The sequence below is a fragment of the Genypterus blacodes genome, unplaced genomic scaffold (genome assembly GCF_046128005.1).
Source record: "Genypterus blacodes isolate CSIRO-AG114 ecotype Tasmania unplaced genomic scaffold, CSIRO-AGI_Gbla_v1 ptg000029l_1, whole genome shotgun sequence".
In the NCBI taxonomy this organism is placed as follows: Eukaryota; Metazoa; Chordata; class Actinopteri; order Ophidiiformes; family Ophidiidae; genus Genypterus; species Genypterus blacodes.
This window is the reverse complement of record NW_027466842.1, coordinates 7,090,621-7,118,416: the sequence shown is the minus strand read 5'-3', so window position 1 is coordinate 7,118,416 and position 27,796 is coordinate 7,090,621. Positions and strand designations below refer to the sequence as shown.

General features: G+C 45.0%; 1 protein-coding gene across 1 annotated transcript in view; it reads left to right on the top strand.

Moving 5' to 3' along the window:
• Positions 1 to 27,796, top strand: part of ptprsb (protein tyrosine phosphatase receptor type Sb) — a 55,290-nt gene that overhangs the window by 22,840 nt on the left and 4,654 nt on the right. Inside the window, exons 6-25 of the mRNA XM_076145019.1 lie at positions 4,823 to 4,933; positions 9,745 to 10,014; positions 10,127 to 10,506; positions 11,894 to 12,095; positions 13,628 to 13,764; positions 13,930 to 14,074; positions 18,896 to 18,990; positions 19,076 to 19,329; positions 19,451 to 19,538; positions 19,780 to 19,998; positions 20,590 to 20,747; positions 21,670 to 21,684; positions 21,904 to 22,016; positions 23,594 to 23,691; positions 24,073 to 24,196; positions 25,165 to 25,340; positions 25,595 to 25,714; positions 26,282 to 26,436; positions 26,529 to 26,814; positions 27,331 to 27,509. Of these exons, the coding sequence (XP_076001134.1) occupies positions 4,823 to 4,933; positions 9,745 to 10,014; positions 10,127 to 10,506; positions 11,894 to 12,095; positions 13,628 to 13,764; positions 13,930 to 14,074; positions 18,896 to 18,990; positions 19,076 to 19,329; positions 19,451 to 19,538; positions 19,780 to 19,998; positions 20,590 to 20,747; positions 21,670 to 21,684; positions 21,904 to 22,016; positions 23,594 to 23,691; positions 24,073 to 24,196; positions 25,165 to 25,340; positions 25,595 to 25,714; positions 26,282 to 26,436; positions 26,529 to 26,814; positions 27,331 to 27,509 (3,325 nt within the window). The remainder of the gene's footprint in view (positions 1 to 4,822; positions 4,934 to 9,744; positions 10,015 to 10,126; positions 10,507 to 11,893; positions 12,096 to 13,627; positions 13,765 to 13,929; positions 14,075 to 18,895; positions 18,991 to 19,075; positions 19,330 to 19,450; positions 19,539 to 19,779; positions 19,999 to 20,589; positions 20,748 to 21,669; positions 21,685 to 21,903; positions 22,017 to 23,593; positions 23,692 to 24,072; positions 24,197 to 25,164; positions 25,341 to 25,594; positions 25,715 to 26,281; positions 26,437 to 26,528; positions 26,815 to 27,330; positions 27,510 to 27,796) is intronic.

Genomic DNA, 27,796 nt, shown 5'->3' with positions numbered 1-27,796 from the left:
GACGAGGAGGGAGGAGGGAAGCTTGTACTTACGGACTGAGGAGGAGTGTCATCGCTACAGGAAGAAGGATGAGAGGATGAGTGGAAAGAGCACATTTTTTGAGCATTGAGCACTGTGGCATTACAAGGTTGAAGTAGCCTCATTGGTGTCCAGGAGCCGGCAACCGTTCATGGCATCAGTTCCTGTAATCTGCTGTATGAAAGCGGATACGAGTCGTTATGATATAAGGACTTGTCACCGTGTAAATGCCCCTGTGGAGAATCCTCTGCAGTGAGCATGTGGGGGCTTTGCTGCTGCATGAATTCAAATACTGCACTGTTGTTCACGCACGACTTTCTGCCTTTGTAATGGCTCACCTTGCTATCTTTTGCAAAACAAGCGACTAATTGATTAGGGGGGCGGGGGCACAGAGTACGAGATCTGAGATAGATAGATAGATAGATAGATAGATAGATAGATAGATAGATAGATAGATAGAAATTGGTCTGTCGTCGCAGCATTACAGGTCACAGTAAAACACACTAGTAATAAAAACACACACAGTAGTAAATAAAATAATAAATAAAAACACAGTAGTTAAAGTGCAAAATATTAACTAAAGGGCAGAAAGGGTGAAGTGTGACCTGCTGGGGCAGCGTGTTCTCTGTTAAACAGAGGTGAGGTGTTGTGGATAAGAGATGACAGAGATTTGCATAATTTGAGACGTAACGTGGACAATGGAGCTGCTTGTTGCAGGTGTTGTGACACCTCCCCGTGTTTGTCCTCTGCGTCTTGTCTTTTGCCGTCATGACAGCCTTCAAAACACAGCTGGATTTGGACTCTGATGTGTCGACATATTTAGACTACTAGATATCTCTTGTGATACACCTGTGTGTCTCCCATGCTGCGTCTTTTGACAGTGATATCCAAGACCAAGGGGTGAGTGAGAAAATCAGGGCTATAATTGTGTAGAGCAGAGGAGGAGGAGTTTAAAGTTCTCGAGGTATAAATGTTCACTGGCAATAAGCCATCTGGAGCCGTGTAGTAATGAAATGCTTTCTGCCACCTCGTCATTGGTTGCGGAAAGATTTCATTTGCCTTGGAGAAGTGAAATAAGACCATTTATGTAAAACAGTACTGTTTCCATCTGCTGTTTGAGCTTTAAAAAAATTCTAAACAGTATTATTAATATTCATATTTGCCCACGCACACACATGGAAATGTATCCAGATACACACACGTCAGAGAAGAGAAAGTAAATTATGTAACAGATCTTGTCTTAAACTTTTGAATGATATGATACAGAGCAACACCAGTCAGGCAACACTCTTATCGCTATTACTACTATTACTAAAAGCATTGCAAAGCTTTACAGCAAAATGTATAATGAACAGATACTCTAATGAAACAAATTGGAGGAAATTGATTTCACCTGAGCAATGAACAGAATAGCACTTAGATGTGTTATAGATGAAACACTCCACACTCCTTTAAGACCTGTGTAATGGGGCCACCTTTCCAGCAGTGCTCCTGATTATGGGTGGCTGCCAGGTGTCTTTGGACCTCGGCCATTGAACTGTTTAGGGCCACAAATATTGTATTCTCCCCACCTCTCCTTTTCTCTCTGTTGAATCCTCAAAAAGTATTTTTATGGCTCTTATGGGTCAGGGTGAGAAATGAGATTGAAGAGCACTGCATTTAACTCCCACAAAGATAACTCTAACCATGTCACGGCCCTTACATAAGTATCCATCATCTATGATGTCTCCTCACGGCAGGTAACTGTACAAACAGAGGCCGTGAATCCCACGCGTGCGTGCACGGCAAGGCACGCCGACTCTACGCACACCGTGGGTTTCCTGAGGGTAGGAACATATGGTGCAGTATAGATCTGAACTTTCCTGGACATGTGTATACCTCAACCTCTGTGTAATTCTGTTTTTTTCCACGCCCATCTGCTGCACCGGTCTAGACAAGCCATCCATCTCCCTCTGACGTTAGGGACTAAGATCTGCAAAGTTTACCTTAAGCACTTGGTAGACCTGCACCCTTAACAGATGGCACACAATATGGACCCTCAGGTTGACTGCTGGGTAATGAATGGACCTGTCTCAGCTCAGACCTGTGTGATCTGATGGAGGGTTATGGGTTATGCTTGTAGTCATGGTTTAGGCCACTTATACATGAGACTAAATTGGAAACCGTTGTAGGATCTCATTAGCGCTCATACACCTGCCAAGCCCAAACAAAATTTGTTCTAATAGTAAATGTGGGAAACTACGGGAAATGATAATAGTAATAAGACTACAACAGCTTTATTTGTCATAAAATTTCACAAAATTAACTAACCCTATTGATAAACTATGACGGTATAAACTATATATGGCTGTTTTTTGCAAAGAAACTGACAAAAAATATTAACATAACAGCTGATATCACACCATAAACATGTTTTTATTCCTGGATTTGTTCAGTTCCTAACTTAGTGGCGGTGACTACATTACATCCCTCATAAGCAGTCGTGACCCAAGCTACCCTGAAACATCAACTAATTAATAATTACTAATAATAACTCTTTTTTTGTAATAATGGGGACTGTAAACTAAAAATGTCATTGATTTAACGATTGTGATATTTATAGTGTTTGATTTCACTGCTGGTTCTCATCACTTCCTCATTCTACGTCCCACATTTGTAATATCTTCAATCAGAAATTAAAAATGTTAATACTGTATATATGTTATATACTTTTAGACTATATTCCTCATGGAATATATTGGATCTCTCTCTTACATACTTGTCATGGCCATTTGGATGAACCATGGTATGTAATGGTAAATACATACATTGCCTGATTAGCTCTAGGGGGAGGCTGGTTGGTAGTCGGTGCATATTCTCCGAAGTAAAAGCTCATTTGTAACCACGTTGGCAACTGGACTCCAGGTGATCTGCTTCAATATTCGTGCAAAGCTATCCACTTACCAGTATCTGTTGTTATCTGATCAGCCGGTTCTTTGCCCAGCAGACATAATACACCATCCCCTGCTTCACGGCAGCTCGATTTACTGAAGTCACATCTCGTTCTGGGCCTGTCAGCAGCTTCCAGACTTGCTAACAAGTCCTCCACTTTCCCTTTTTGCTGCTTTCCTCCTGCTTTTCCACTGCCTCTCCTCTTAGCTGCCCATCTAGGCAGCTAAGAGGACCTCTAGAAACATCTGTGCATGTAAACCTGTCTTCTTCCATGCGTGATAATGCCATGTTTTGAATAAAATAAGGTTTCAGTTGTGGTTTCTAAAGGTGTGCTGATGGTCAGCCATATGAGCTGCTCCCAGATGTCAGAGGAGCTCATGTTTGCATAGCTCAACCTGTCCAGCTCCATTTCTCCTCTGCTCTATCATTCTCTCATGGTCCTGTTGTTGTGTTAGCAGAGCAGATAATTTATTCCTGTTTATCTCCAAACTTTGCTCTCTACCGCGGGGAACCGAGAGACGGCAACAAAGAGCGCGATCAAGAGAGCGAGATAGAAGGAAGCACAAGCTTTTTGCCTTTCATGTTCCTGCAGAAGACAGACGCAAGCAGATGACGGCTTTTGCCTCATACATGGACACATAAACATGTACATACATACACATATAGCTATGATGTTGTTAGAAGAAACACACTCACATACACACTATACACTATAGTCCCTCCAAACACCTTACTTGGGCTTATCCTTCATGAGGAAAATGCAGTGAAAGCTATTAGGACAACACAACATCTACAACGTGTGAACCTGAATATAAGTACGATTTAGAGAAATTCCTTTATTTCCTGTTTTAACGCAGAGCCCTGTTATTTTCTCTCGACACAGGTCGACTCACAGAAGATCTGCAGCATGTCAGATGAATGTGCTCTGTATTTGATTTAAAGAAGCTGTTTTTTTGTCATCCACTCTACTTGTGTTTATCTACACTCGTGTGCATGTGTGTGTGCCTTACCCTGTGTGTGTGTGTGCAGTGTGTGTGGGTTGGAGTTGTTACATGTTGGTTTCCTTAGCCATGCTTTTGTGCTTCCTCCTTAGGCTCCGTGTCAATGTCTGTTTGGCACGAGACGTGTGCGACAGAGAAAATAATCAATGCGAGTATTTCAAAGGCCCCTTAGCGGGGAAAAACACCATAGTTTAAAAAAGGAAATGTGACAACTTGTGTGTGTAAGTATAGAACATAAAGGGACACAGTGTTCATCAGGGTGGGAGGATAAAAATGACGCAAGTGAAAGAAGGAAACAAGTTTAAGAGCTTCATCAGATTGTTGCCGTAGGGGTGAGTGTGTGTAGTTGCTGCCAGTTATCTGCCATCCATTAACTGGCTTGCAGGGAGGCAGCTGTAGCAGAGGAAGAGCTTGGAAAGCCGTACAACAAAAGCGCCATCTGAGTTTATATGAAGTCATTTTGGGACTTGTTTTCTGCCTGCCAAAACTTTTAAGGTTCATTCTTGAATATTGGATGCACTGCCATTTGTGCTAGAAGCAGGCGGGGAGAAGTCGAGCTAGGCAGGAAATTCAGAGGTTCTTTTAAAAATGCAAGTGGTATAAGAGCCGGGCTCATTCGGGAAATGCTTGGGAAAAATAAAGAGGAAAAAAAGGTCTTGGATTCAGAAATGATAGCACAGAGGAGAGGAAACCCCAGGGTCAGAATGTGAAAGAAGCACAAAGAGACAAAGGCAAAGCAGATAGAACGGAAACATTGTCTACCAAATTAAGTAAACCTCTCTCTCTCTCTCTCTCTCTCTCTCCTCTCTCCTCTCTCCTCTCGCTCTTTCGCTCTCTCTCTCTCTCTCACTCGCTCTCTCTCTCTCTTTCAGGAGCGCTGCAGATAGAGAACAGCGAGGAAACGGACCAAGGAAAGTATGAGTGTGTGGCCACCAACTCTCAAGGTGTGCGCTACTCTTCCCCTGCCAACCTGTATGTGCGAGGTAGGACCTGAACACAAACACACACACACCCACACACACACACCCTCACACAAACGGGTACACAGAAACACAGAAAGAACTCACTACTGCAAAGTCGTGTAGGTATGAACAAATTTACTTCCTTTCCATTACTGTGGCAAAAAGTATTACTAACCCATCCATTGTCGATGATATATGTTTACCCTGTTGTTTGGTATTGTTCACGATCACCCTTAACAAGTCCACCTTAATTAAACCTGGGTGCCAGCTCCCAGAATTTAATTGGATACACAATTGGGAACACACCTTGGTTTAACTGCATGTAAACATCACTGATCTGTGTATAAGTGGTTTCTGTACTTGAGGCAGCGTAAGAATGAGAGAATTGGAAGTTAAACGATGGAGAAAAAAAAAACTCATTATAGTGACATTAAAGGGATCACCGTGTCACCCACATGCTCCCTGGTTAATTCACTCTGTCCACTGGACTGTGGGTGCTGGTGTGTGTATCTGGCTTACGGTTGAAAGACCACCACCAATGTTCACAATTCTGAGTTCTAGTTTGTATGTGAAGAAGTGGGATATCAGAGAGGTTTGTGTGTGTGGGATGTGATTGAGTGCATGGGAGGGTGCCTGTGGGGTTGTGCGTGCGTGTGTGTGTGTGTGTGTGCGTGTGTCGTGCAGTGGAGCGTGTGGCTTTGCGCTGGCCGTTTTTATTCTCTCTGTGTTTCCCCGTTCTCTCTCTCCCTCCCCCCCTCACGTCATTGTGTTCCGCATCAACCCCCTTCCATCCCTCAGAGCTTCGAGAAGGTTGGTGTGCTCTTTCTTTTCCTTAGTTACTCCCTTTGTTTCAGGAAGCTTCGATTATTGAAACAGAGGCAGAGCAAATCTCTTATCACAGGACACCCAACTAGATGAGTTTTAAAAAAAGAACGATTTGACTATAAAGAGAAGTGGTTTAACTAAGCTGTTACAATGAAGTGGTCTGCCTACGCGTCAGAGTGGATTGACTGCATTGTGAGGCCTTGTGTGCAGAACCCTTTGGTATTGCCTTCACTCCCTCGATCAATGTTTTCTGCATGGTATGATCTTGTTGTCATGGAGACCCAAGAATTGGACGATTAAAAAGAGGCGATGTTTGCATGGAAGGAGCGAGAGAGACAGAGAAAGGAGCATGTCTAGCATGTGTGTGTGTGTGTGTGTGTGTGTGTGCGCCCTTGCTTGTGTGTGTCTCTTTGTGCGTCTGTGTGTGTGTGTGTGTGTGTGTTAACAGGCTGACTGACACCAAGTGCATGGCACAGTGTGTGTTCTCTCCTATTGATATGCTTCGTGTTTCGATTGTGATCCCGTTGAACTCTCTGTCTTGTCACGTCTTGCTTCTCGCTGTGACATCTAGTATGATGTCGTGCTCCACCTCCAAATCCCCGGTCCGGGGTGGGGTCATGTGCTGCTGCTTTGGTCCATGGGACTATTGGATCCAGAGGAGAGGGTGGAAATGAATTTGCACTGATTCTTGCTACATGTATTGTCAGTCTTTGCTCATCAATCGATGGACTCGGCGTTGGTGTTCACTCTTAGGGTCTTAGGTCAACATTTTAGACCCATGAACACTTCTACTGGTAACCTTTTGCCTTCTCTGCCCCTTCAAATTAAAACCTTGACCTTATTCACCTCATTTCCCTTCATCCTCTCTAGGCCGCTTCAATTTCCAGCAGACTAAACAATCACCGGTGTGTTTGCAAGCATAGCAGCGAGACAGAATATTAATATCCTGGTCATAATAACATTTTGCTTGTATTATCTGTTGTCCTTCCCCACCATTGTTATCTCATGCAAACACTCCGATATGCCCCTATTAGCTGACATTTACATTAATCACATCCCTCCATAGTTTTAGATATAGGCTGTGTATTAATGACTTCCTCTTATTGCGGTGGTTAATGAAGGCTGCGTCCTTGGGGCAGCGGGATTGCGGCAGTGTAAATGTCAGCGGCAGCTCCTGAATGACTCCGGTCACGCTTAGCCAAAGACTCCCGAGCCCCTGCGGCCTTCAGACCCCCTGCTGAGGACGGGGACTAATGATAGCTGCACTAATAAAGACCAAAGCTGACGTACGGAATCTTAGAGCCCGGCTCGATTAGCTTTAAAGCTGGAGGCTCTGTGTGAAGGATTAGCCCGTGTGAGGCGCTCGCCCCCCTTATTGTGAAGCACGCAGCCACATCTCGCCGGCAGATTGTTCACTCTTTTTTATCTGCGGTGTAGACATTTGTAGCAGTGCTGTTGAGCTTATCTTAAATCCTCATCTTCATCGTTCATATTACCAAGCAAATCCATGTGCTTAACTGTTTTTTTTTCACTTTGTTTCTGCTGCATTGATACGTATATAAAGACCGACTGTTGTCATGTTGCATTGCATCTACTGTGTGGTTTGTCTCGTGCATGCCGCTGTCATGGATGCCGCGTGTGTCCCCAGCATGCCCAGATGAGGACACGCCTGCCTAATCACGTCTGTTCTAACAGATCTACTTGTTTTTTGTCTCTTTGTCTCTTTCTTGTCTTCGGTTCCTGTATCCAATTCTGGGTATCTTTCGGCTTCTTTTGTTTTCTACACAAGTATTCCAATTCACTGGATTTGTTGAAGTCATGGAAACATGTTGACTTATATCCAATTGTCTCCAGATTCTTTGATTAGAGGAATGTGACCCATGAAGATTCTGATGTTGCTCATTAAGGAGTGAAGGTTATGCTACACCATTTATTTATTCATTGGTTTTTTTGAGAATTATAGAATAATTACTCAAATAAAAGTACTTTATAACAAAAAAGACATGCCATTTCCACTGTATATCCCATTGTTTTGAATGCTACAATAAAAATCGATTTCCAGTAACTTTTTACTTTATTATATCTGTTTGAATCCTGTACTCTCAGATCATCTTTATGCTTTACGTCTTCATTCTTTTGTAAGGACATTTTATGACACCTAGGAGCCTCACAGTGTTTAGTTGAGTTTATAGATGATGTTTCTGCCCTCCCTCACATTCTCTCCTTTTCATCCAGAGATGTTTGTGCGTCGGTCTCTCCGTCTCTGTCTCTGTCTCTGTCTCTCTCTCTCTCTCTCTCTCTCTCTCTCTCTCTCTCCGTTCCCTATGTTGTAACTCTGGGGTATCCACTCTTCTGTTCTCTGTTCTCTCCACATCCGATAGTCTTATTTTCTCTCCCTTCTCCCCCGTTTCGTTTTGAAGCACCTTATGAATGGGCTTGATATAGCTGTGTTTTTAAATAGATCCATGTGTTTTCTTCTTCCTCACTCCTCTCTTCTTCCCCCCTTTTCCCTCCTTCCCCCCCGAACCCCTCTTCTAATCCTCTCTCTATCCCCACTTCCCTGTCTTCTCCCGTTCCCTTCCACCCCCCACCTTTTTTCTCTTCTCCCTCTGCATTCTGTCTGCACCCTGATGTGTAGGAGCGACAGACACATGTACATAAGTTTATTAACTTATTAACATGCACATACTACCTCACATTCTCTCTTGTCCTCTCACCTGCTCTCGCCTGTCCTGTCTCTCTCATGCTGTCTTGGTGTTTCTTTACTCAGTGTGTCCAACGATCACTCCGTAATTGCCACAACACCTATTAAACCCTCGATTCACTCCTGTCGACATTCCCAATTCATTTGCCTACACACTGTATCAGCTATGAATCCTATGTATCGTACAGTATCTTGTTGTACAATGTGGCTGTCCTTTGCTACATTGCCTGTCATTGTCTGGAAGAGAAGCAGAGCTGCCTTTCTCTCTCTCACTCTCTCTCTCTCTCTCTAGCTCTCTCTCTTGCTTTCTCTCTCACTCTCTCTCTCACTCTCCTTCTCCCTCTCTCTCTCTCTCTCTCTCTCTCTCTCTCTCTCCTTCTCACTCTTTAGTTCTCCGTTCTCTTCTTTGTGTTTCTCCACCATTTTATTCCTCTTGAGTCGCCCAGGCATGCAAGTGACCTATTCAGTCTCTTGATGCATCGCTGCCTAATATATAGTCAGCCGAGCTCCAACCGATGCAGTATTGAATAAAACTTGCCACTTTACTTGTTCTTCTTGTGGGGACACAAATAGCAGAGCCTATTGATTGGATCCATGATGCATACTCTCTGTAAAAGAAACCATCTACTCCAGAGACTCCCGGAGGCACTGAGAAATCTCAATGAAGTAAAGTTTCTTACTGATGTTACCGCTTAAGTTTGGAGTGTGTGTTTGGAGCATTGAGCGCAAATCGGAGCAAATCGGAGCAAATCGGAGCAAATCGGCCAAAGGCAAACAAAAACATTGTTCTGCTTAGATGGATCAGAATACAGCAAAGGTTGGTATTAAAAAGAGAAACTGACTATAGGTGTCATGTCCTGGTTGAAGTGGTACTCAAGAGTTTGTCACTATATTATTTTATACAGGCAGCTCACTGATTGGTTGAGCTCTCAACACAAGATGTGTGTCTTTCTGTTGGAATCATTCGGTACCATAAGTAATTGGGACTAAACCTGAAATATCCCTTTGTAATTTTTTGTAAAAACCCTGAAGTTCATTCTCCCCCTTCCTGTTACCTCTCCTGTCTTTCTCTCCTGATCTCTCTCACTCACTCTCCCTCTCTTTCTTGCCTTCACTTTCTTTCTCAATTTCTGTCTTGCTTTCTGCTTTGCTCCCTCTCTCTCTCTCTCTTGTTACTCCTCGCCCCTCCTACTCTCTCTTCCTCTGCCTTTCTTCTCCTCACACTCTTCCCCACTTTTCTCCTTCCCACCTCCACCCAAACCCCCGTCCTCTCCTCTCTACCCCAACTCTCCTCCTTTCCCAGTGCGCCGCGTGCCCCCTCGTTTCTCCATCCTCCCCTCCAACCATGAGATCATGCCAGGAGGGAGCGTAAACATCACCTGTGTGGCAGTGGGTTCGCCCATGCCATATGTCAAGTGGATATTGGGCAGCGAGGACCTGACTCCTGAGGATGAAATGCCGATTGGCAGGAACGTACTGGAGCTCAACAGCGTTCGGGAGTCTGCAAACTACACCTGTGTGGCCATGAGTAGCCTGGGCATCATTGAGGCCACCGCTCAGGTCTTAGTCAAGAGTAAGAGACAAACTGAACCTCCAGAACCATCAGCCAGCAGTGAAAGCCCTTTAACACTGTGTCTCTTCATTTGCATTTCTTCTTTCTTTCTAATCTCCTCTTACCCTCCCAGCTTTGCCAAAGCCTCCTGGCACACCTATTGTCACAGAAACCACTGCCACCAGTGTGACCATCACCTGGGATTCTGGCAACCCTGACCCCGTCTCCTACTACATAATACAATATCGCGCCAAAGGCCCAGACAGCAAGTACGAGACGGTGGACAGCATCACCACCACCCGCTACAGCATCGGGGGCCTGTACCCCAATACTGAATATGAAATCAGAGTGTCAGCCTTTAACAGCATCGGCCAGGGCCCCCCGTCCATGCGTGTGGAGGCCCGCACAGGGGAACAGGCTCCGGCCAGCCCGCCCCGGAATGTCCAGGCCCACATCATTTCTCAGAACACTGTGATGGTCCGATGGGAGGAACCAGAGGAGCCGAATGGCCAGGTGGGGACAAGCAGGGCTATTTTACATTTATATTGTGTTCAAAGTCATGATATATACTGTACTGTAACTTTGTCCCACTTGCAGCCCAAGTTCAAAATTTAAAGGAGCATTTGTCCTTTATGACTTTTGATTGTTAGCTTTGAAAAAGTGCAATTTGCAAATGATCCTGCTCCTTCTATTCAAAACATTAGCGAGATCTAAAATAAGTTCAACACTGGGAGCTTTATGCAGTGTGGGCGTTCATGTCCTTTTTAATGACTGTATCTTAGCAGAGATTTCCCTCCTGTAACTGTGTTGCTATTTTCCTACTCAAAAGAGGGAAAGGTAATTGGCCTGTCCTCTCCAAGCTAAAAGCATTCTCTCAGGAGGCCTTTTCTTTCTCAAGCATGCTTCACTGTAAAGTGCATGGCGATATATGATCATCACTAGATAATAATAGAGTAATAACAGGAATTGTAGAAGAGGTGTTTAAGGACAGTGGCGGGGCAGTTGGATCATATGGACCATATGGATCAATAGCATAAACAAATTATTAATTTGTAAATATTGTTATTATGTCTTAAGCACTAAACTCTCGGGACATCTGACGATTGTGCTGCAAATGGTTTTGTCACTGTTAAAGTGGCAGCAGAGGTTGTTTACTGGGGGGAGGCAGTGGCTTAGTGGGTAGTGCTTCCGCTTGGGAACCGGGGGGTCGCTGGTTCGAGCCCCTGCCGAGGAGCAAGGCCCGAACCCTCAATTGCTCCCCCCTCTCTGCGAAGGGTGGTACTGTAATGTAATGTAAGTCGCTTTGGATAAAAGCGTCTGCCAAATGATCGTAATGTAATGTAATGTAATGTAATGTCAAATGCGTATCAGCTTGAGGTATGTGAGGACCTCACCTTATGACAATGACCTCAAACAAACAATGAGGCAACAAATCACTGGATCATCTGGACTAATTTAATTTTTAATTAAATTTTTAATCTAAAGTCATTTAGCACACGCTTTTATCCAAAGCGACTTCCAACACACAGTTGGGGGTTCGGCGCCTTGCTCAGGGGCACCTCGGCAGTGCCCTGGAGGCAAACTGGCAACTCACCAGCTACCAGTCTATACAGGACTCGAACCGGCGACCCTCCGGTTCCCAAGCTGAATCCCTATGGACTGAGCTACTGCCGCCCACTAGTATTTAAATAATCATAATTCATGTAAGGCGACCTTGCGTGTGATGAATTCTAGTTGGTTATGTGTTGAAAGAAGATAAAATGGATTGCTGTCTGTGCGGTACAGTGGAATTTAACACAGCCTGGTCACTGATGACCTTACAATCCCATCACCATTGTCTGAATTATGTTATTATATTTGTCAACTGTAACTCCTCTTCCCCTCCCCCTTTCCGTCGCAGGTGAAAGGCTATCGTGTGTATTACACCATGGATCCATCCCGGCCTATGAATGAGTGGCAGATCCACAATGTACAGGACAGCGTGATTACCACCATTCAGAACCTGGTGACCTCTGAGACCTACACTATCCAGGTCCTAGCCTTCACCTCTGTGGGGGACGGACCCTTCTCTGACCCTGTCCACGTCAAAGTCATGCCTGGAGGTCAGTACACACGTACATGGGTGAATGAGTATGTGTGCATAGTTAGTGGTGGATATATAGTGTGTATAATGAGTAAAGTTGCAATCAAATGAACTTGATGCATTCGTGTTAGAGAGTAAAAGCAACAGAAAGTAAATATATGTGTGTAGTTGTACTGAAAGTGGCATTTCTGAGTGGGTAATACAGAGTAGTTTGTATGTGACTAAAGTGAAGTGTGTGAAGCAATCCACTGTGAAATGCTTTGCAAATAAGCTTGACCTGTCAGTAATATGAATTCTTCAAAGTGAATGAAACTGCAGCTACTGGGGCTTAACCGCGGGGATTTATGAGAAGGAAACATGGCTTTCATGGATTAATAGCTAAAAATGTCTTTCTGTCCCATGGCGCTACTCATGTCACTCTGACAGCAGCTATACATTTTTTTTATGATGGTCAGAGCAAAGGGAAGATGGTTTAGAAGTCTGTGATGGTATTTTTGGATTTGGATGTCTGTGCACTGTGAGCAGCTCTTAAAATATTGAGCTTTAACTCGAGCTTGAAAGCATAATGAAGCAGGTTGTGTTTTCACTGTGTCTGTCTGTGTATTGGCAGGATGCCTCACAGTGTAATGACTTTTTTTTAGAATTCTGTTGATAGGTGGGACTTCAAAGTAGAGTCAATCGGATTTTGAGATACAGGATATAGGATTTTCTTTAATTCCCTTTTAAAAATCTTTTCAAGACAAGACATTTGTCATCGTTCAAGCATGTGCACCTTAAGATGGACAAAACGCAAACACTAGGCAAATGATCTAATAATACAAAAGGTCACATACAGTATACAATAATAAAGGAGCTATCTAAGCTGCTTGTGAAACCTACATATTATCTAAATGTTGTTGTATTCAATATCTAGGTAATATATAGCGTACAATACACAGCAGTAAACTTAACTTAGCAAGGCCTATGTGAAGGCAGAATGTGCAAGTCTAAAGAATAATTATGCATCAGTAAGGACTACACATTCTGTACTTGATCAATAACTATCACCAGTGTGTAGCTAAGATGATCCTTATTCAGCAGGTTTATACATGTTATACTATTATTATACATATATACTATTTAAACTAAGGTATCTAAAGTATATTGCACATATACTGTACGTGTTCCTGGAAGTACTACCATCATAAAGAAGATCATTTTTACTGAGCCAAGTGAGAAATACCACAGGGACCCTTGGCAGAATGGTTTGCTTGTAAAATGATTTAGCCTGGCAAAGATGCTGACTCAGAGGAGTCAAAGAGGAGTCCAACAGGCTGCCCGCCTCATCTATTAGGTGAGGAGGTCATTACTGGAGAATATTGATGGACGGACTGTCTGCATTTGTTGTACAGTAGATGTCCATTGTAGCATGGAGAATAAGATGTGGAGGTTTCTGCATGATCAGATAACAAAGCAACAATACACAAGACAAAGATCTTCAAAGGTCCTACCTGTGTGTGTGTGTGTGTGTGTGTGTGTGTTTGTGTGTGTGTGTTGTTCCTTTCCCTTCAGTCCCTGGCCAACCAGGCAAGTTTAAAGTTGGTAAAGTGACGGACACCAGCATTGAGCTGACGTGGGAAGCTGCTTACACCAAGGAGGGGATTGTCAACTATGAACTGCTCTACAAACCTGTCAAATTTGGCAGTTTGGTAAGACCTCTCACTCTGTCTCTGTCTCTGTGTCTCTGTCTGGATAATGGATTTTTAACAAGATAGCCTTCAAACAACAGAGCACCTCCGTCTCCAGGTGACTGCCTCTCCCCTCTTTTTCCCTTACTCCCTTTTCACTCCCCTGCTGCTCTCTGTCTGGCGCAGGATAAGCTGACCTTCGGGCCGAGGAACGCTTACACAGTGGAGGGTCTGAAAGCTAATACGGAGTACTCCTTCTCCCTGGCCGCCATCTCCAACAAAGGAATCGGTGCTTTCACCAACGAGCTGGTTCAGAGGACATTGCAAGCCAGTACGTCCCATTTTTCCCTGCACATGCTTTTACACGCACACACACTCGCATACGCAGCAGTATAGAGGAATATTCTACAAATTTCATCTGTATTGTGTTTCAGGCTTGTACACAAATGTCACGAAAACACTTAATCCTCTACACAGACACACACACAGAGAAGACACACTACACTGTCCTTTGCTCCTGACCTGGTAAAATCTGCGAACCATCTCTGCATCCCTCCATCTATCTCATTTATCTCCCATCTGTCCAACCTCGCTCGCATCCATCCATCTATATTTGAGTGTGCGTTTTTTCCCTCGTTCGGCCTTCTTGCTTTCTCACGCAGCCAAAACATCATGACAGATGGAGATGGAGCACCGGTTAATGTCTCAGTCTTCCTTTTCTTCACCATCCTATCACTTTTTCCACTCTATCAGTGTCTAATGTCTTTGAAAGGGCGAAACTGTCTGCCACTCTTTGGCGCACAGCCAGTGGCGAGGAGCATTAAAGGATTGCAGTCGCCCTGTAATGTTGACAGGTAAGTACTGGTCGCTCACTATTTCATCCACACGATGATTCTCTCCCTTGTTTCATTTTTTCTCTTTTCTGTACAATCACAAAGAGCCAATTAGCGCCTTGCAATTTCCTGCTACTGTCATTTCCTATCCGTTGTTAAGACGCAAACCAAAAAACTAAAATATTGCAGAGAGAATGATGCAAGGAAAAGAATACATAAAACTGTAGCAGTACAGAGCTCCCCCTGCCGCAGTGAGCGGCATGCGTCACTCCAGAGCAGCGGTGAGTATTTACAAAGAGGTCTTTTGGTGTATGGAGTGATCAGACAAGGTCTACAGAATGTGCTAAATATGTTCATCTGCTCTTCCTTTACCTCCACTTTCTTTCAAAAAGAACAAAAGACCGAGGTGGTGCATAGGAGGAGGTGGTAGTGGTGAGCAGGAGAGAGAAGGTGCTAGATAAGCAGACTATTTCATGCAGCAGAATTCATTTCCCAGGGAGGTTATATGCGCTTTGTTATCGCCAAGCTTTGGTGCACATCTAGATTGTCCCCCGAGGCCAACAGAACAGTGGCTGTATGGCTGAGTGGATAGATACTTGAACCTGTCAGCTATGACTATTACACTCCCACACACACGCACCCACACTGTATACTCCCTAAACAGGCACGCAAACTCACACTTCTCAGTTTGTGTGTTATTTAAGCAGTCTGTGGTGATGTAGACGTGTTCCTGTTTGTTACGGTAAATATCTTGGCCTAACAAGAGCTGCTTCTAATCCAGCGCTTGTCCACAATTCATCATCCTGCCCTGACTTCCAGTGCCTTCTCTGTTTTTCAGCCTGCCTCTTAAATCCCCTCACCTCTGCATGAGATCTGTGTTATTTGGGTTTTTTTTCCAGCGGTGTAGCCTTAGGCCTCATTCGAATTGGTGGTGGAAAATCTCCAGCCACTCTGTTTCCTTAGGACTCAAGGGTATGCCACCGGGGCTGCTAGTGTTGTGGAATTTATACATTTGCCTGTGCTCCGGTGCAGCAAGCTCTGTGTCCCTGCTTTTTAAAGAGAGACTTTATCTGCTTTTCATTCATAAATCTGGATCTTTTTTATGCCACAAGGTACTGCTGAAAGATAAAATACAATCATTGGCTGCACATTCTCCCTGGGTATAATTAAGTTGTCCACTCCAGGTCGATACGCTCCTCTGTGCTTTATTTCATTAGGCTCTTTGCCTTACATTACGCTTTGACGTTATGTGGTCACTCCCACCTTTTCTGCCTGGCTCATGTTTGTCCTGTCATATCTGTCTCATCTTAGTTTATGCTCCTCTCTTACTGTTTCCTTGATTTATCCTCATGTCTAATCCCATTATTTGTGTTTTTCCTCAAATGTTTTGCTTCTCTGCCCAATTCTCGCCCCTTCTACACTATTTACCCTCCCCTAGTCCAATCAGAGCCCTCAGCCGCACCTGAGGGTGTGTCCTGTGAGTGTGCCAGCTCCATCTCACTGGGAGTAACTTCCAAAAGACAGAATAGCTGATTGACAGGTTATGAGCTGAGCTGAGCTGAGTATGAGGCAGGAGCTGGAGGTCAGGGCCAGGAGGTGAATGGGCTTCCTGTCCCCACCCAACAGGGGTAGACACTGCCAGAGGGGTTACAATAAATGGAAGCTTGTACAACGTTATCACGGCAGCCGTCACTGCAGAACTGATGAACCTATTTATGCCGTGTGTGAGAGCTGTAGATCAGACCTAAATAGTATTGATTAGTTGATTATTTGCTGGTTAGACGGTCTGTGACTTAATTCTGTGTGTGTGTGTGTGTGTGTGTGTGTGTGTGTGTGTGTGTGTGAGTGTGTGAGTGTGCGTGCGTGCGTGCGTGCGTGCGTGCGTGCGTGCGTGCGTGCGTGCGTGCGTGCGTGCGTGCGTGCGTGCGTGCGTGCGTGCGTGCGTACCAAGTAGCGTATTGGATTGGATTGGATAACTAACATAAGTAAGTTAATAAGTAACATAAATGATTATGTGCTGTTGTTTTAACTGATTTAGTCTCAGGGGTGGGATTGTTAACATTTCCTCCTCTTCCCTTCTCTCCTCCGTCTCTGCTGCACGTGGGGGGTGTCTCTTGTCTCTTGTCTCTGCCGTGAGATAAGATGGAGAATGATGACTCGACTCAATATGCGAGTGCAGACATCCCACCCGCTTTTGTATTATTAACCCAATATCAAAAGACGGAATATAATGCATCCAAAATGTTAGAGAGGGATATGAAATCCTCATTAAGTTTGACATCTGGTCTCTGTTATGCATTTATTATAGGCCAATATGTTGTTGTATTTGGTGCCTTGTTATAAAAACAGAGGAGGACTCAACGCTAATAACATGTATAACATGTATGTGCTGAAATTTGACTTTAAAACTACTTCGAACTAATTCCTTGATTTTAGCTTCTGTAACCATTGAAACTATAAATTTGTGTTAGATGTGTTTTAAAATGGTTGTTTTGCCTTATAATTTGGCTCATTTTAGGAGTTGACATCTATAAAAAGACTTACTGTTATAGTATTTCACTATATCAACGGTGTAGTTTGTTTTTTAGATTTGGACTGAAGTCTTTACTTTGACCAATTATTTTGGAGATTTGGAGCTTGTGGTTCTCTGCAAGATTATTATCCTGGGCTGAGACATAGCTCATGTAATGAATGTACTACAGAGTGTGTGTTGTGTCATATAGAAAATAATGGGTTTGCAGTGTTTGATGGTGCTGTGTGTTTCCCCCCCACAGGAGATGATTTTGGGATGTCTGAAAGCAGAGACTTTGTACTCTCAGTTGCAGCGTGCAGCACCAAAGGGGACTGGATTTACCAAGAAACACACTCAGGCATTGATCTCACAGTCAACTGCACCCAGAGGCAGCAGCAAATACACAACCAAATCAATTTTAATTCTTCTCCAAGATTTCCATGATATGACTTTTTTTTTTATTCATCAACATTGATTTTTCTGCTGTCCACACTGTCGTTTGCCGTGGCAGCCCCGCCCCTTTCCTCTTTGGTTGAATCCAGGATCTGGTCCGTCAGCGGTGTTGCAGTGTTTGTTTAGGTGCTGTGAGTCAGGCTCATATTACCAAGAGTGGAAATCCTGGGCTACCGCCTACAGTTTGGCCCGAAGAATATCTCTTCACACGCCATCGTGGCTCTCACAAGTTGACAGAAAAACTTCACTGTCAGTCACCTCTCCCCTGGCTCCTCCTACGTCTTTGTCCTCTCCGCTAAGAGCCGAGCTGGCTATGGAGATGCGGCGCAGGAGGAAATAATAATCCCTGAATACCAGCCCTTGGGATAACCTAAAATAACTGACTTTGTTAATGTCACGTGCATCTCTCTCCAGTTCCTCTGGCTCACCCTGCACCAGAGCAGTGCAGCTGTGTCATTACAGTACACCATCGCTCTCAAAGCTATGGTGGTCCCAAACCATCTGCTGTCTTTGTCCCCTCCCCCCCCCCCCCCCGCTTCACCACTTTGCCCACTGCACAGTGCCAGGTCACAGTACCAGCAGCGAGCGAGTCCAGCTGCACCTCCCTGGACCTCAATCGCAGCACAGCCTACAGGGTGCAGCTCACCAAGGCAGTGCCAGACCCCCCTGCCAACCCTGACCTTAGAGACAGGTAGGGCTCGCCTCAGGCCTTCACCTCCTACGCACTGGTTCAGCTTCACCACCACTGGTGCACTTAGGCCAGGCTGCAAATTGCTTAGTTCTGGGGGGAACCTGACTACTCCCCACCAATGTTCTCCACTTACTCACTCACCAAAACCTCCATCACCTTCCCTTCACCACCAGTGGAAGCAGGATGATTGTTAGTGGATGTTTGCTGCGAGAGCACTGCTTTTCACTAAACCCTCAGGTAAAAGTCACAGGCTGTAATGGAGGAGGTAAGTGCTCAGTCTGCAAGTGAAAACACAGTCGGGTGCTGTATCTACAGGTAAGCTCCTCTTATCTGACAGACCTCCTGACACCCTTTCTGATGCCTTTACTGACATGCTGGATTATTACTCAAACACAAGCTCACACTGAACGCCTGAGATACGGCACGTCACGTTACTGCTGTTTGTCCTGGTCTGTTTTATGTACGTCTCCCTGTGGACATCCACTCTCCTTGTCACTTTCCCATCCTACCTAACCATCGAGATCTCCACTCTCAATAAAATATCTGATTCACACGTCCTTCTCTCTAACTTCTAGGTTTCGCGATTGGAAAGCAGAGGAACGTTTAATTTGAATCAAAACGCTTCATTACCACTGACGCTGTCTGTTTTGGTTTGTTCCCCAGATGTGCCGAGGAATTTTTCAGTTAATCTGGCGACAAAGACCAGCGTTCTTCTGACTTGGGAGTTTCCAGAGAGCACCAACCCCTATCGCTTTACAGTACGTCCTTCACTTGTTGCATGTACATGTGCAGTGATAGCACATTATTAGATCAATGATCAATGACCCCGGTTCCATCATCCAGGTGGAGTATAATCGGCAAAAGATGGAGTTGGATGCTCGTCTGAGGAAGGCAGTTATCCCCAACCTTCAGGCCGACACCAACTACGACTTCAAGATCACCGTTCCCGAGGGCAACATGGGAGGCCTTCGCCACCGCATCAACGCCAAGACCTCCCCGCCAATCACCATCCACCGCCCTGAGATTGACCACACGCGCGAGACAGAGACCACCGTCACACTAATCCTGCCGTCGCTAGAGACTCGGAATCCCATCAAGTAAACACCTGGAGGGTCTGGGATGTTGATACAAATGTTTTCATCTTGTATCTTGCCATTCTGGAGCAGGGAAACCTTTTCTTAACGGTAATATGTTGTTTATCCTCCTCAACTCCCACAGGAACGTCTATGTGGTGGTGGTTCCACTGAGGAGAACCCGTGGTGGCGTTAGACACCTTAAGAGCCCGGATGAAATGGACCTAGAGGAGGTGAGAGCCACAATAATGACCAGAGCTTGCCAGCTTTTCTACCTGAAGCAGGAAAAGACCTATAAACACAGTTGCCAGCACTAAGAACCTCCAGCAACACTTAACTTTTTTCATTAAATATCAGTGTTTAAGCATTAGTCATAGACGCTGGGACATCTCACTTCTCTTGTTTCTGCCTCTATCCTTCCTCCCTCTCTTTCTTTCTTTCTTTCTTTCTTTCTTTCATCACTCCATCCCTCAGCTGTTGAAGGACATCAGTCAGAAGCAGCGGGACTCTCGGCAGCAGAAGCAGGTGGACCTGCGTCGGGCGTACATCACCGCCCGTTTCACACCAGCCACCCTGCCCGCCTTCTTCACCCTGGGAGACCAGCTGGACTACGGGGGCTTTGAGAACCGAGCTCTGGAGCCGGGGCAGGAGTACGTCTTCTTCATCCTGGCTGAGCTCAACTCCACAAGCGGGGTACGACAGTTACCGCGTCACCTTGCGCCCCTCCCTCCATGTTTATAACCCTCTGCTCTGCCAGCGCCTGTGTTTCCTTGCCTCAGGCTGTCACTTTACATTGTAATCTATATGGACCTTATGGCTGAAACAATAAAATCCCCGTCAGTCAAAGCGGTGCAAGCAAAAAGGCAATAATGTTCATGTATTTCCATCACCGGTGCTAATGAAGAGTCGGTCGTGCCCGCTGTGGCAGTGGAAGAGATATTGCCTTGTGCGCTGCGCTATATGTGCATTTGAATGAGAGTGGAAGTAGATAAACAACTTGAATTAGGATCAATGTTATTTTTGATTAGATTGTTTTATAAAGAACTGTTTTAGCCCAGAGGATATTCTCCCAGCACATAAAACACACCTTATCCACCTTATAATAAAAATGAAACACTTGTGCACTTATACATCTTCTATATAAGATAAGAAGAAGAAATTAATTTGATACAGTACATTCATTGTAAAACCTTCTTTTGAGATGAATATGAATTTGAATTTGGTCACACACACTGATCAGCAGCTGTTTGCACACTTTGTACTGAATGTGTGCGTTGTTTACAGAAGATGTATGTGGCCAGCCTGTACACTGACCCAGTGGTTGCCCCGGATTCAGACCCACAGCCCCTGGATGCGGGTGATGGTCTGATCTGGGTGGTGGGACCTGTCCTGGCTGTGGTCTTCATCATCTGTATCGTCATTGCTATCCTCCTTTACAAAAAGTGAGTTGTACAGAGGAAATCCATCAAATAAATAAATGGCAAAATTACAAGCATGAGAAAACAGTGGGGCCAGTAAAAGTAAATGCCAAAGCAGATTTGACTGAGATTGAATGAATTCCTGTCCATCATCCTGTTTGCTTTTGCTGATAAAAGCCGGAGCCACTGCGGATATTTGCCTTCGCTTCACTTCTGTGTGTGAGCATGATATGCCTTAAAAGAACAACTGCAAAACATATTTCTGTCAAATTTGCAGGAATATTAGGTACAGTAATGAGCCAAGACACAAGTGATTAGTATTTGTTGCTGATAGCGCCACCATGTGACCATTTATCAAGCATTTTACTTCTTGCTTCATAAATCCTCAGTTAAAAGTGTAGAAGCAAAACCCATTTTTCGTTGATTCATTGGATCAAGATGCATCCATCAGTATCTGCCACAGCTATCGTGACACATCAACTCGGAGTAATAAATCTGAATTCCCATAAGTCAGTGCGTACAAGCACGACTCACCTTCAATTTTGGCTTGAAAGTCTTTGATATTCACTTGCATGAAAAATGCTGCTAAAGTCCCACCTGCTTTTAGCCAATCAGCAATATGACGCTTTGGATATGAATCCAGATACAGGTTCTGTCATTGAAATATAAAATACATTTGGGTTTGTGTTATCTGCTTCTGCTATCAGAATTGCTTCACATTCATCACAAAATGCTAAAATCATCAGATTTGATCCACTTTGGAAGGTTGTTCTTCCCTCAGACAGCTATCAAACAGTCTGTCCCTGCTGTAGGCTTGTGATATCTGCTCAGGCCATCAGGCTTTTGAATACTAATGCACAATATTGATTTTTGTCTCTAACAATCTGTCTGTTTCCTTCCCTTTCTCCCTCTAATTATTCCTCCCTTGCTCCTGTTTCACTGAAAGCAGCAAGCCTGACAGGTAAGATTAAACCAATGTCAAGCTCTTTGGTCGTTTTAACCCACGACAATTACCCAACACTCTACAAAGAACTTCTACAAAGCCTTAGAACAGCAGATCTCTTAATGCTCTATATACTTGAATGGTGCTTCCCCATCAGTGATGTTCCTGCACTGAGCCTGCTTCTCTCTGCTTCTCTCTCCATTTATGTGCCAATTTACCTCATTGGTTTCTGTGCAGCAAGCGTAAGGACTCTGAACCAGGAACCAAGAGCCTTTTGAGTAATGCAGAGATGATGGCCCACCACCCCACAGACCCTGTGGAGATGAGGCGCATCAATTTCCAGACTCCCGGTACAGAAGCATGTAGTCTAAATTACACACAAGCACACACTTTGCACTCCCATAATAAATTATACTAAATCATTGCTTGATAATTAAATATTCATAATTCTAATATTATTTCTAGGTAAGATTAAAACACACTCTGCATTACAACCAACAGCTCAGTAAGCCAGCATGTACCTGAGACGGCAAGCCTTTCTCAGAAACTGCCCAGGTAGTACAATCTTAGTCATTGTTCTTAACGCTGTGACAGAATCTGATCATCTCCTCCTGCCCCGTGCCACATGCTGGCTCGAAGTGGCACCTAGGAACAGATAGAATTGAAGGCACACACAGAAATGAAAGGTCTTTACAATTTCCGATTCAGGTTTGATGGGAAAGTAAGGGACTCATCAAAATGGAAGCTGTGGGTTGTGATCAGCTGTAAAGGAAACTGACTCTGCGCCTGCCAGCGTTAAAAGCTCACCGAGTGAAGAAACGCCCCTCTGTAACATCTACAGTGAGTGACAGCCAACGACAAAGCTGGTTGGGTCGTGACAAAGGAGCTATTGTGCTTCCATTTTTCATTTTTCCACTCACTTACTGGCAATCACAAACACATTTTTCCCGCCGGATCTTAATGGGGGGCTCACAATGTGGAACAGTGTCGAGATTGCTGCCTGTTTGTAAACAGGCCCAGTAAAAAGTAAAGAAAATATCTCCTCATCTTTCCTCCTCCATCAGCGGCGTTATTCGCTCTGCCATGGCAGTGACCCTGCAGCTCCCTCCTCTGCCTCCTCGTCCTCCCCTGAGATTTGTGCTCTTGAGATGCCGGGGAAAGATGAAATTTGTCTCCGGCAAACCAGCTGATCCTATCTGAGGCCCGTTTTGGCTGGTGACAGGATCGCATCTGTCCTGATTACCAGCGGGAGCCGCAGTGCCCAGAGGCTGTAGTAGAAACCGTAACCCCCCAAATACCACAGAATCTGCATTTGATAGATGTTCTTTGGGATTCTATAAGTTCAGAATGACTTTTGCAAAGGAAATGGATTTTATGCTGCACCAACAATCCCCCCCCACAAACAAGCATGACTGGATGGATCGTGTTTAGGTTAGATTGTATATACGTAGCTTTGTTCCTTCCTTTGGTGATGTAGCAGTTTGCCTTTTGAATGGCTGCTTATATTGTCTGCCTCCAGCTGTGGGGAAGAAAGAATTGTAGGAAGAGTGTGTGTGCGTGTGTGTACATGGGCATGTGTGTACAACCCTCCTAATTAGTCTTCTTTCTGTGTTTGTTTTCTCTGAGTCGTTGCTCCTCTGATTACAAAGAAAGCAATTTATCAGAGGAAAAAAAACAATGTACAAACAAACAACACTAGCCTGACTTTGTCCTTGCACCCATGGATCAAAATTGATTTTCTGCCTTGCCGTCTTCCTTAACGATATGTGATGGTCTCTGATTGTATAATTATCCTCACATCTCTGCATATGAGTGGCGTTGATCAGCAGTTATTTCACTCATCCATCTCACGTCTAGGCGGTTCATGACCTTCCTCCCTCCCTGACCTGACCCGTAGTTTCTTCTTTCCTCTTTCCTGCCATTTTAGGCATGATGAGCCACCCTCCCATCCCCATCAGCGAGCTGGCCGAGCACATTGAGCTGCTGAAAGCCAACGACAACCTGAGACTCTCTCAGGAGTACGAGGTGAGAAACAACACAAGAGCGTGCCCGTTGTTTGTGGAAGTTAAGCCTGTTAAACCTTCGCATCATTAAGCTCGAGTTACTTACATGTCTGCCACTCTGCACACATTATATGTTCATTATTAATTCAGCGCTGTAATTTATTGCAGTATAACTCGTCCATATTACAGCTCAGCAGTGCACTCTCTTTGTCCATTATCCTCAGATGCACCACTGAATGTTCTGCAACACAGTGTTAATGTGTGTGTGTGTGTGTGTGTGTGTGTGTGTGTGTGTGTGTGTGTGTGTGTGTGTGTGTGTGTGTGTGTGTGTGTGTGTGTGTGTGTGTGTGTGTGTGTGTGTGTGTGTGTGTGTTGGGTGGGTGGGTGTCTTGCCTCTTCCCAGTCCATCGACCCCAGTCAGCAATTCACATGGGAACATTCCAACCTGGAGGTCAACAAGCCCAAGAATCGTTATGCTAATGTCATCGCGTACGACCACACCAGAGTCATCCTGGCTCCAATAGAAGGTTAGGATACACACACATACACCTACACATAGGTTAATCAGCTATACCACAGAGATGATGCATGAGGATGTTTTAATTTTTTAATTTTATAAGAGCACATGAATAAGCTGTATAATGTGTTCAGCAAAACAAAGACCTACCGTCATAATGAATGTGTGTGTTCTGGGTTCAACTCCAACCAATGAGGAAAATGTTCCCTTGCTGCAAATGTTTTGAATTTTGGGGGGATGTGTGTGAGTAATATGCTCAAGGAAACTTCACATAAAGCAGCCAAGGCACAAACACACACACACACACAGATCCAGGGCGTTCGTGTACAAACATTCCTCCCTTTGTATCTGCTACCTCTGCTGTTACCTCCCTCTCCCTCCATCAGCAGCGAGGGGCCAGAGTACAGAGCTTCACCTTTGTTTTGCTTCATTCGCTGCTGCTGCTGCTGGAGGAAACACATCTGACACTCAACTGCATCAGTGGATAAAACAGAAAGACAGACAGCCTTGTCTCTCTATTCTGCTTTAAAGGATGAGGTGTAATCTTTTCAGTTTCTTTCTCTAAATAAACTATCTCCGACCTCCTCTCTGTGCGCGTCTCTCACCACTTGCCTTCCTTTTACATCTTTTTAAAGCTTGCCGGGGCCTTAAGTATATTTGAGGTGTGGGAGGCAGAGAGCGAGATCTGCGCGAAAGATGGAATGTGAAATTGCAAATAGATTTGGTTGCGGTGGCATGAGAGTGACAAACAGCGTGAGCGCGTTCGAGCGCAGTCGGCAGTGCTACGAGACACGCAAGACAGATTGGAAAGGATCTGAATCGCACAAACAAACAACTGCTTGTGTGTCGTCTCCTCGCCACTGTCTGTCAGAGCGGCTCGTCAGGTCCCTTGAGGTCACATGTAAAGGTTTATTTGTTACATCACTTGCGCAGATAAGGATGTAACAAGATCCTTACGGCCTCTTCCTCTGCAAGCAGGTATACTGGGTGCCGACTACATCAACGCCAACTACATCGACGGCTACAGGAAGCAGAACGCCTACATCGCCACCCAGGGACCGCTGTCGGAAACGTTCGGCGACTTCTGGCGGATGGTGTGGGAGCAGCGTGCAGCCTCTGTCGTGATGATGACACGCCTGGAGGAGAAGTCGCGGGTGAGGAAACATGACCTTATAACAGCTGACCCGACATCAACGCTGTCAAATGTTTTTATCACTGTGTCAGCTGGTGGAGCCACTGGTGTGTCGTTACCAGTATACAGAAATACAGAGCGGCCCAGTGTAGCAGCGGGGCAGAGGTCGCACTGTGCTCGGCAAGAAATACGGAGGATATAGAGTATTCTTCTTGTCATACAGTCCACTATGGAAACAGTGGCTGGAGTGGTGATGATGATGTTTCATCCTTGCAGATAAAGTGTGACCAGTACTGGCCGAGCCGCGGCACCGAGACGTATGGGATGATCCAAGTCACCCTGCTGGACACCATGGAGTTGGCCACCTTCTGCGTTCGCACCTTTTCCCTGCATAAGGTAGATTTTTGCCTGTATGCCATATCTGGAAGTTAACGGGAGTAAAACGGTGTCTACTCTGAGAGAGAGAGAGAGAGAGAGAGAGAGAGAGAGGGGGCTCATGTGTCGCACACAGAGCGGAGTAGATTAGACCGGATTTCATGGAGTGTTTAAACCAGGCCAAGTCCCCGTGTCAGGTGCTGATTTGATCGCTGTAGGAAGCAGAAGAGTTTCTTTAGCTGAAGTCTGGTGGAGGAACATCACGGCGTGGCCTACTTACACACACACACACACACACAAACTAACTACAGAAACTAGGGCAGTTGTAACTCCCAAATGTAACAGTACGTTTCTCAGGATGAGAGGTGCATTAAACAGAAACAGCAGATTATGTAGATTCATGAAAGTCTGTGGAGTTTGGTATAATTTGACTTATTTGTATTCAAATCATATAAAAATGAATGAATGTATACGTGTACTGTGTATATATACAGTATGAATATGCAGAAACTGTTGGTGTCAAACATCCCTTTAATTAGGTAAGGATGCAGAATTCCAACTTTTCCATGATTGTATCCATGATTCCAGAGCGGCAGCAGTGAGCGACGAGAAGTGCGTCAGTTCCAGTTCACGGCTTGGCCTGATCACGGCGTTCCAGAGTATCCCACCCCCTTCCTCAACTTCCTCCGCAGGGTCAAATCCTGCAACCCTCCAGATGCCGGACCTATCATCGCCCACTGCAGGTACGAGTGCACATGTGTTTATCTGAAACCAAACATCAAATGCAAAATCCCTCCTGACGCTTCACTTCTTCTTCTTCTCCTCCATCCCTCAGCGCCGGCGTCGGTCGAACTGGCTGTTTCATCGTCATCGACGCCATGCTGGAGCGGATTCGACACGAGCGCACCGTGGACATCTACGGCCACGTGACCCTGATGCGCTCGCAGAGGAACTACATGGTGCAGACAGAGGATCAGTACAGCTTCATCCACGAGGCCCTGCTGGAGGCTGTCGCCTGCGGCAACACAGAGGTGGCCGCCCGGAGCCTCTACTCCTACATGCAAAAGCTGTCCAAGGTGGAAAGCGGAGAGCACGTCACCGGCATGGAGCTGGAGTTTAAGGTACCAGACGGAGACAAAGACTGAGCTGTGGAAGGAAAACATTTATTTCAATAAATGTATTGATAGAAAAATAAAAAAAATGCACCTCAGGAAAAGTTATTAAGTACTAGTAGACAAATGTAATCCAAGTAAAAGTAAAGATTGGAAAGAGCGTCAATCATTAATTCTTCAATTCCACAAAAGATTTGTATTTTCTTTCTTGTAATTTGAAAATAGAAAAAAAAATGTACCATGCAGAGCAATTTTATGTCTCAATGTTTTTGGGGGGTTTATGTCACTTTGTCACATTATGTTAAAATGCAAGACTAAATGTTAAGACCAAATCTGCTCTCTTGCATGTAACATCATCATCTCTCGCTCTCGCTCTCTCTCTCCTCTCTCCTCTCTCCCTCTCTTCTCCCTCCCTCTCTTCTCCCTCTCTCTCCTCTCTCTCTCTCTCTCTCGGTCTCTCTCTCTTTCTCTCTCTCTCTCTCTCTCTCTCTCTCGGTCTCTCTCTCTCTCTCTCTCTCTGTGCAGCGACTGGCTAACACCAAAGCCCACACGTCCCGCTTCGTCACGGCCAACCTGCCTTGCAACAAATTCAAGAACCGACTGGTCAACATCATGCCGTATGAGACCACGCGTGTTTGTCTGCAGCCAATCAGAGGCCTGGAAGGCTCCGACTACATCAATGCCAGTTACATAGATGGATACAGGTGTGTGTGTGTGTGTGTGTGTGTGTGTGTGTGTGTGTGTGTGTGTGTGTGTGTGCGCGCGCGCCTGTCTGTCTGTCTGTCTGTCTGTCTGTCTGTCTGTCTGTGTTTCTTTACATCCTGAATACACTCATCTGACCAGACCCCACCTCGCGCTTTTATGGTCACTTGATGAGTAAAAGTATCTGATAGGTTTTCGCTACAACGCCTCCAGCTGTCAAGTCCTGTCATGTCTCTCTGACAATGACGGTCATGTCATTTTTATCGTGTCCCCACTGGTTGTCTCTATG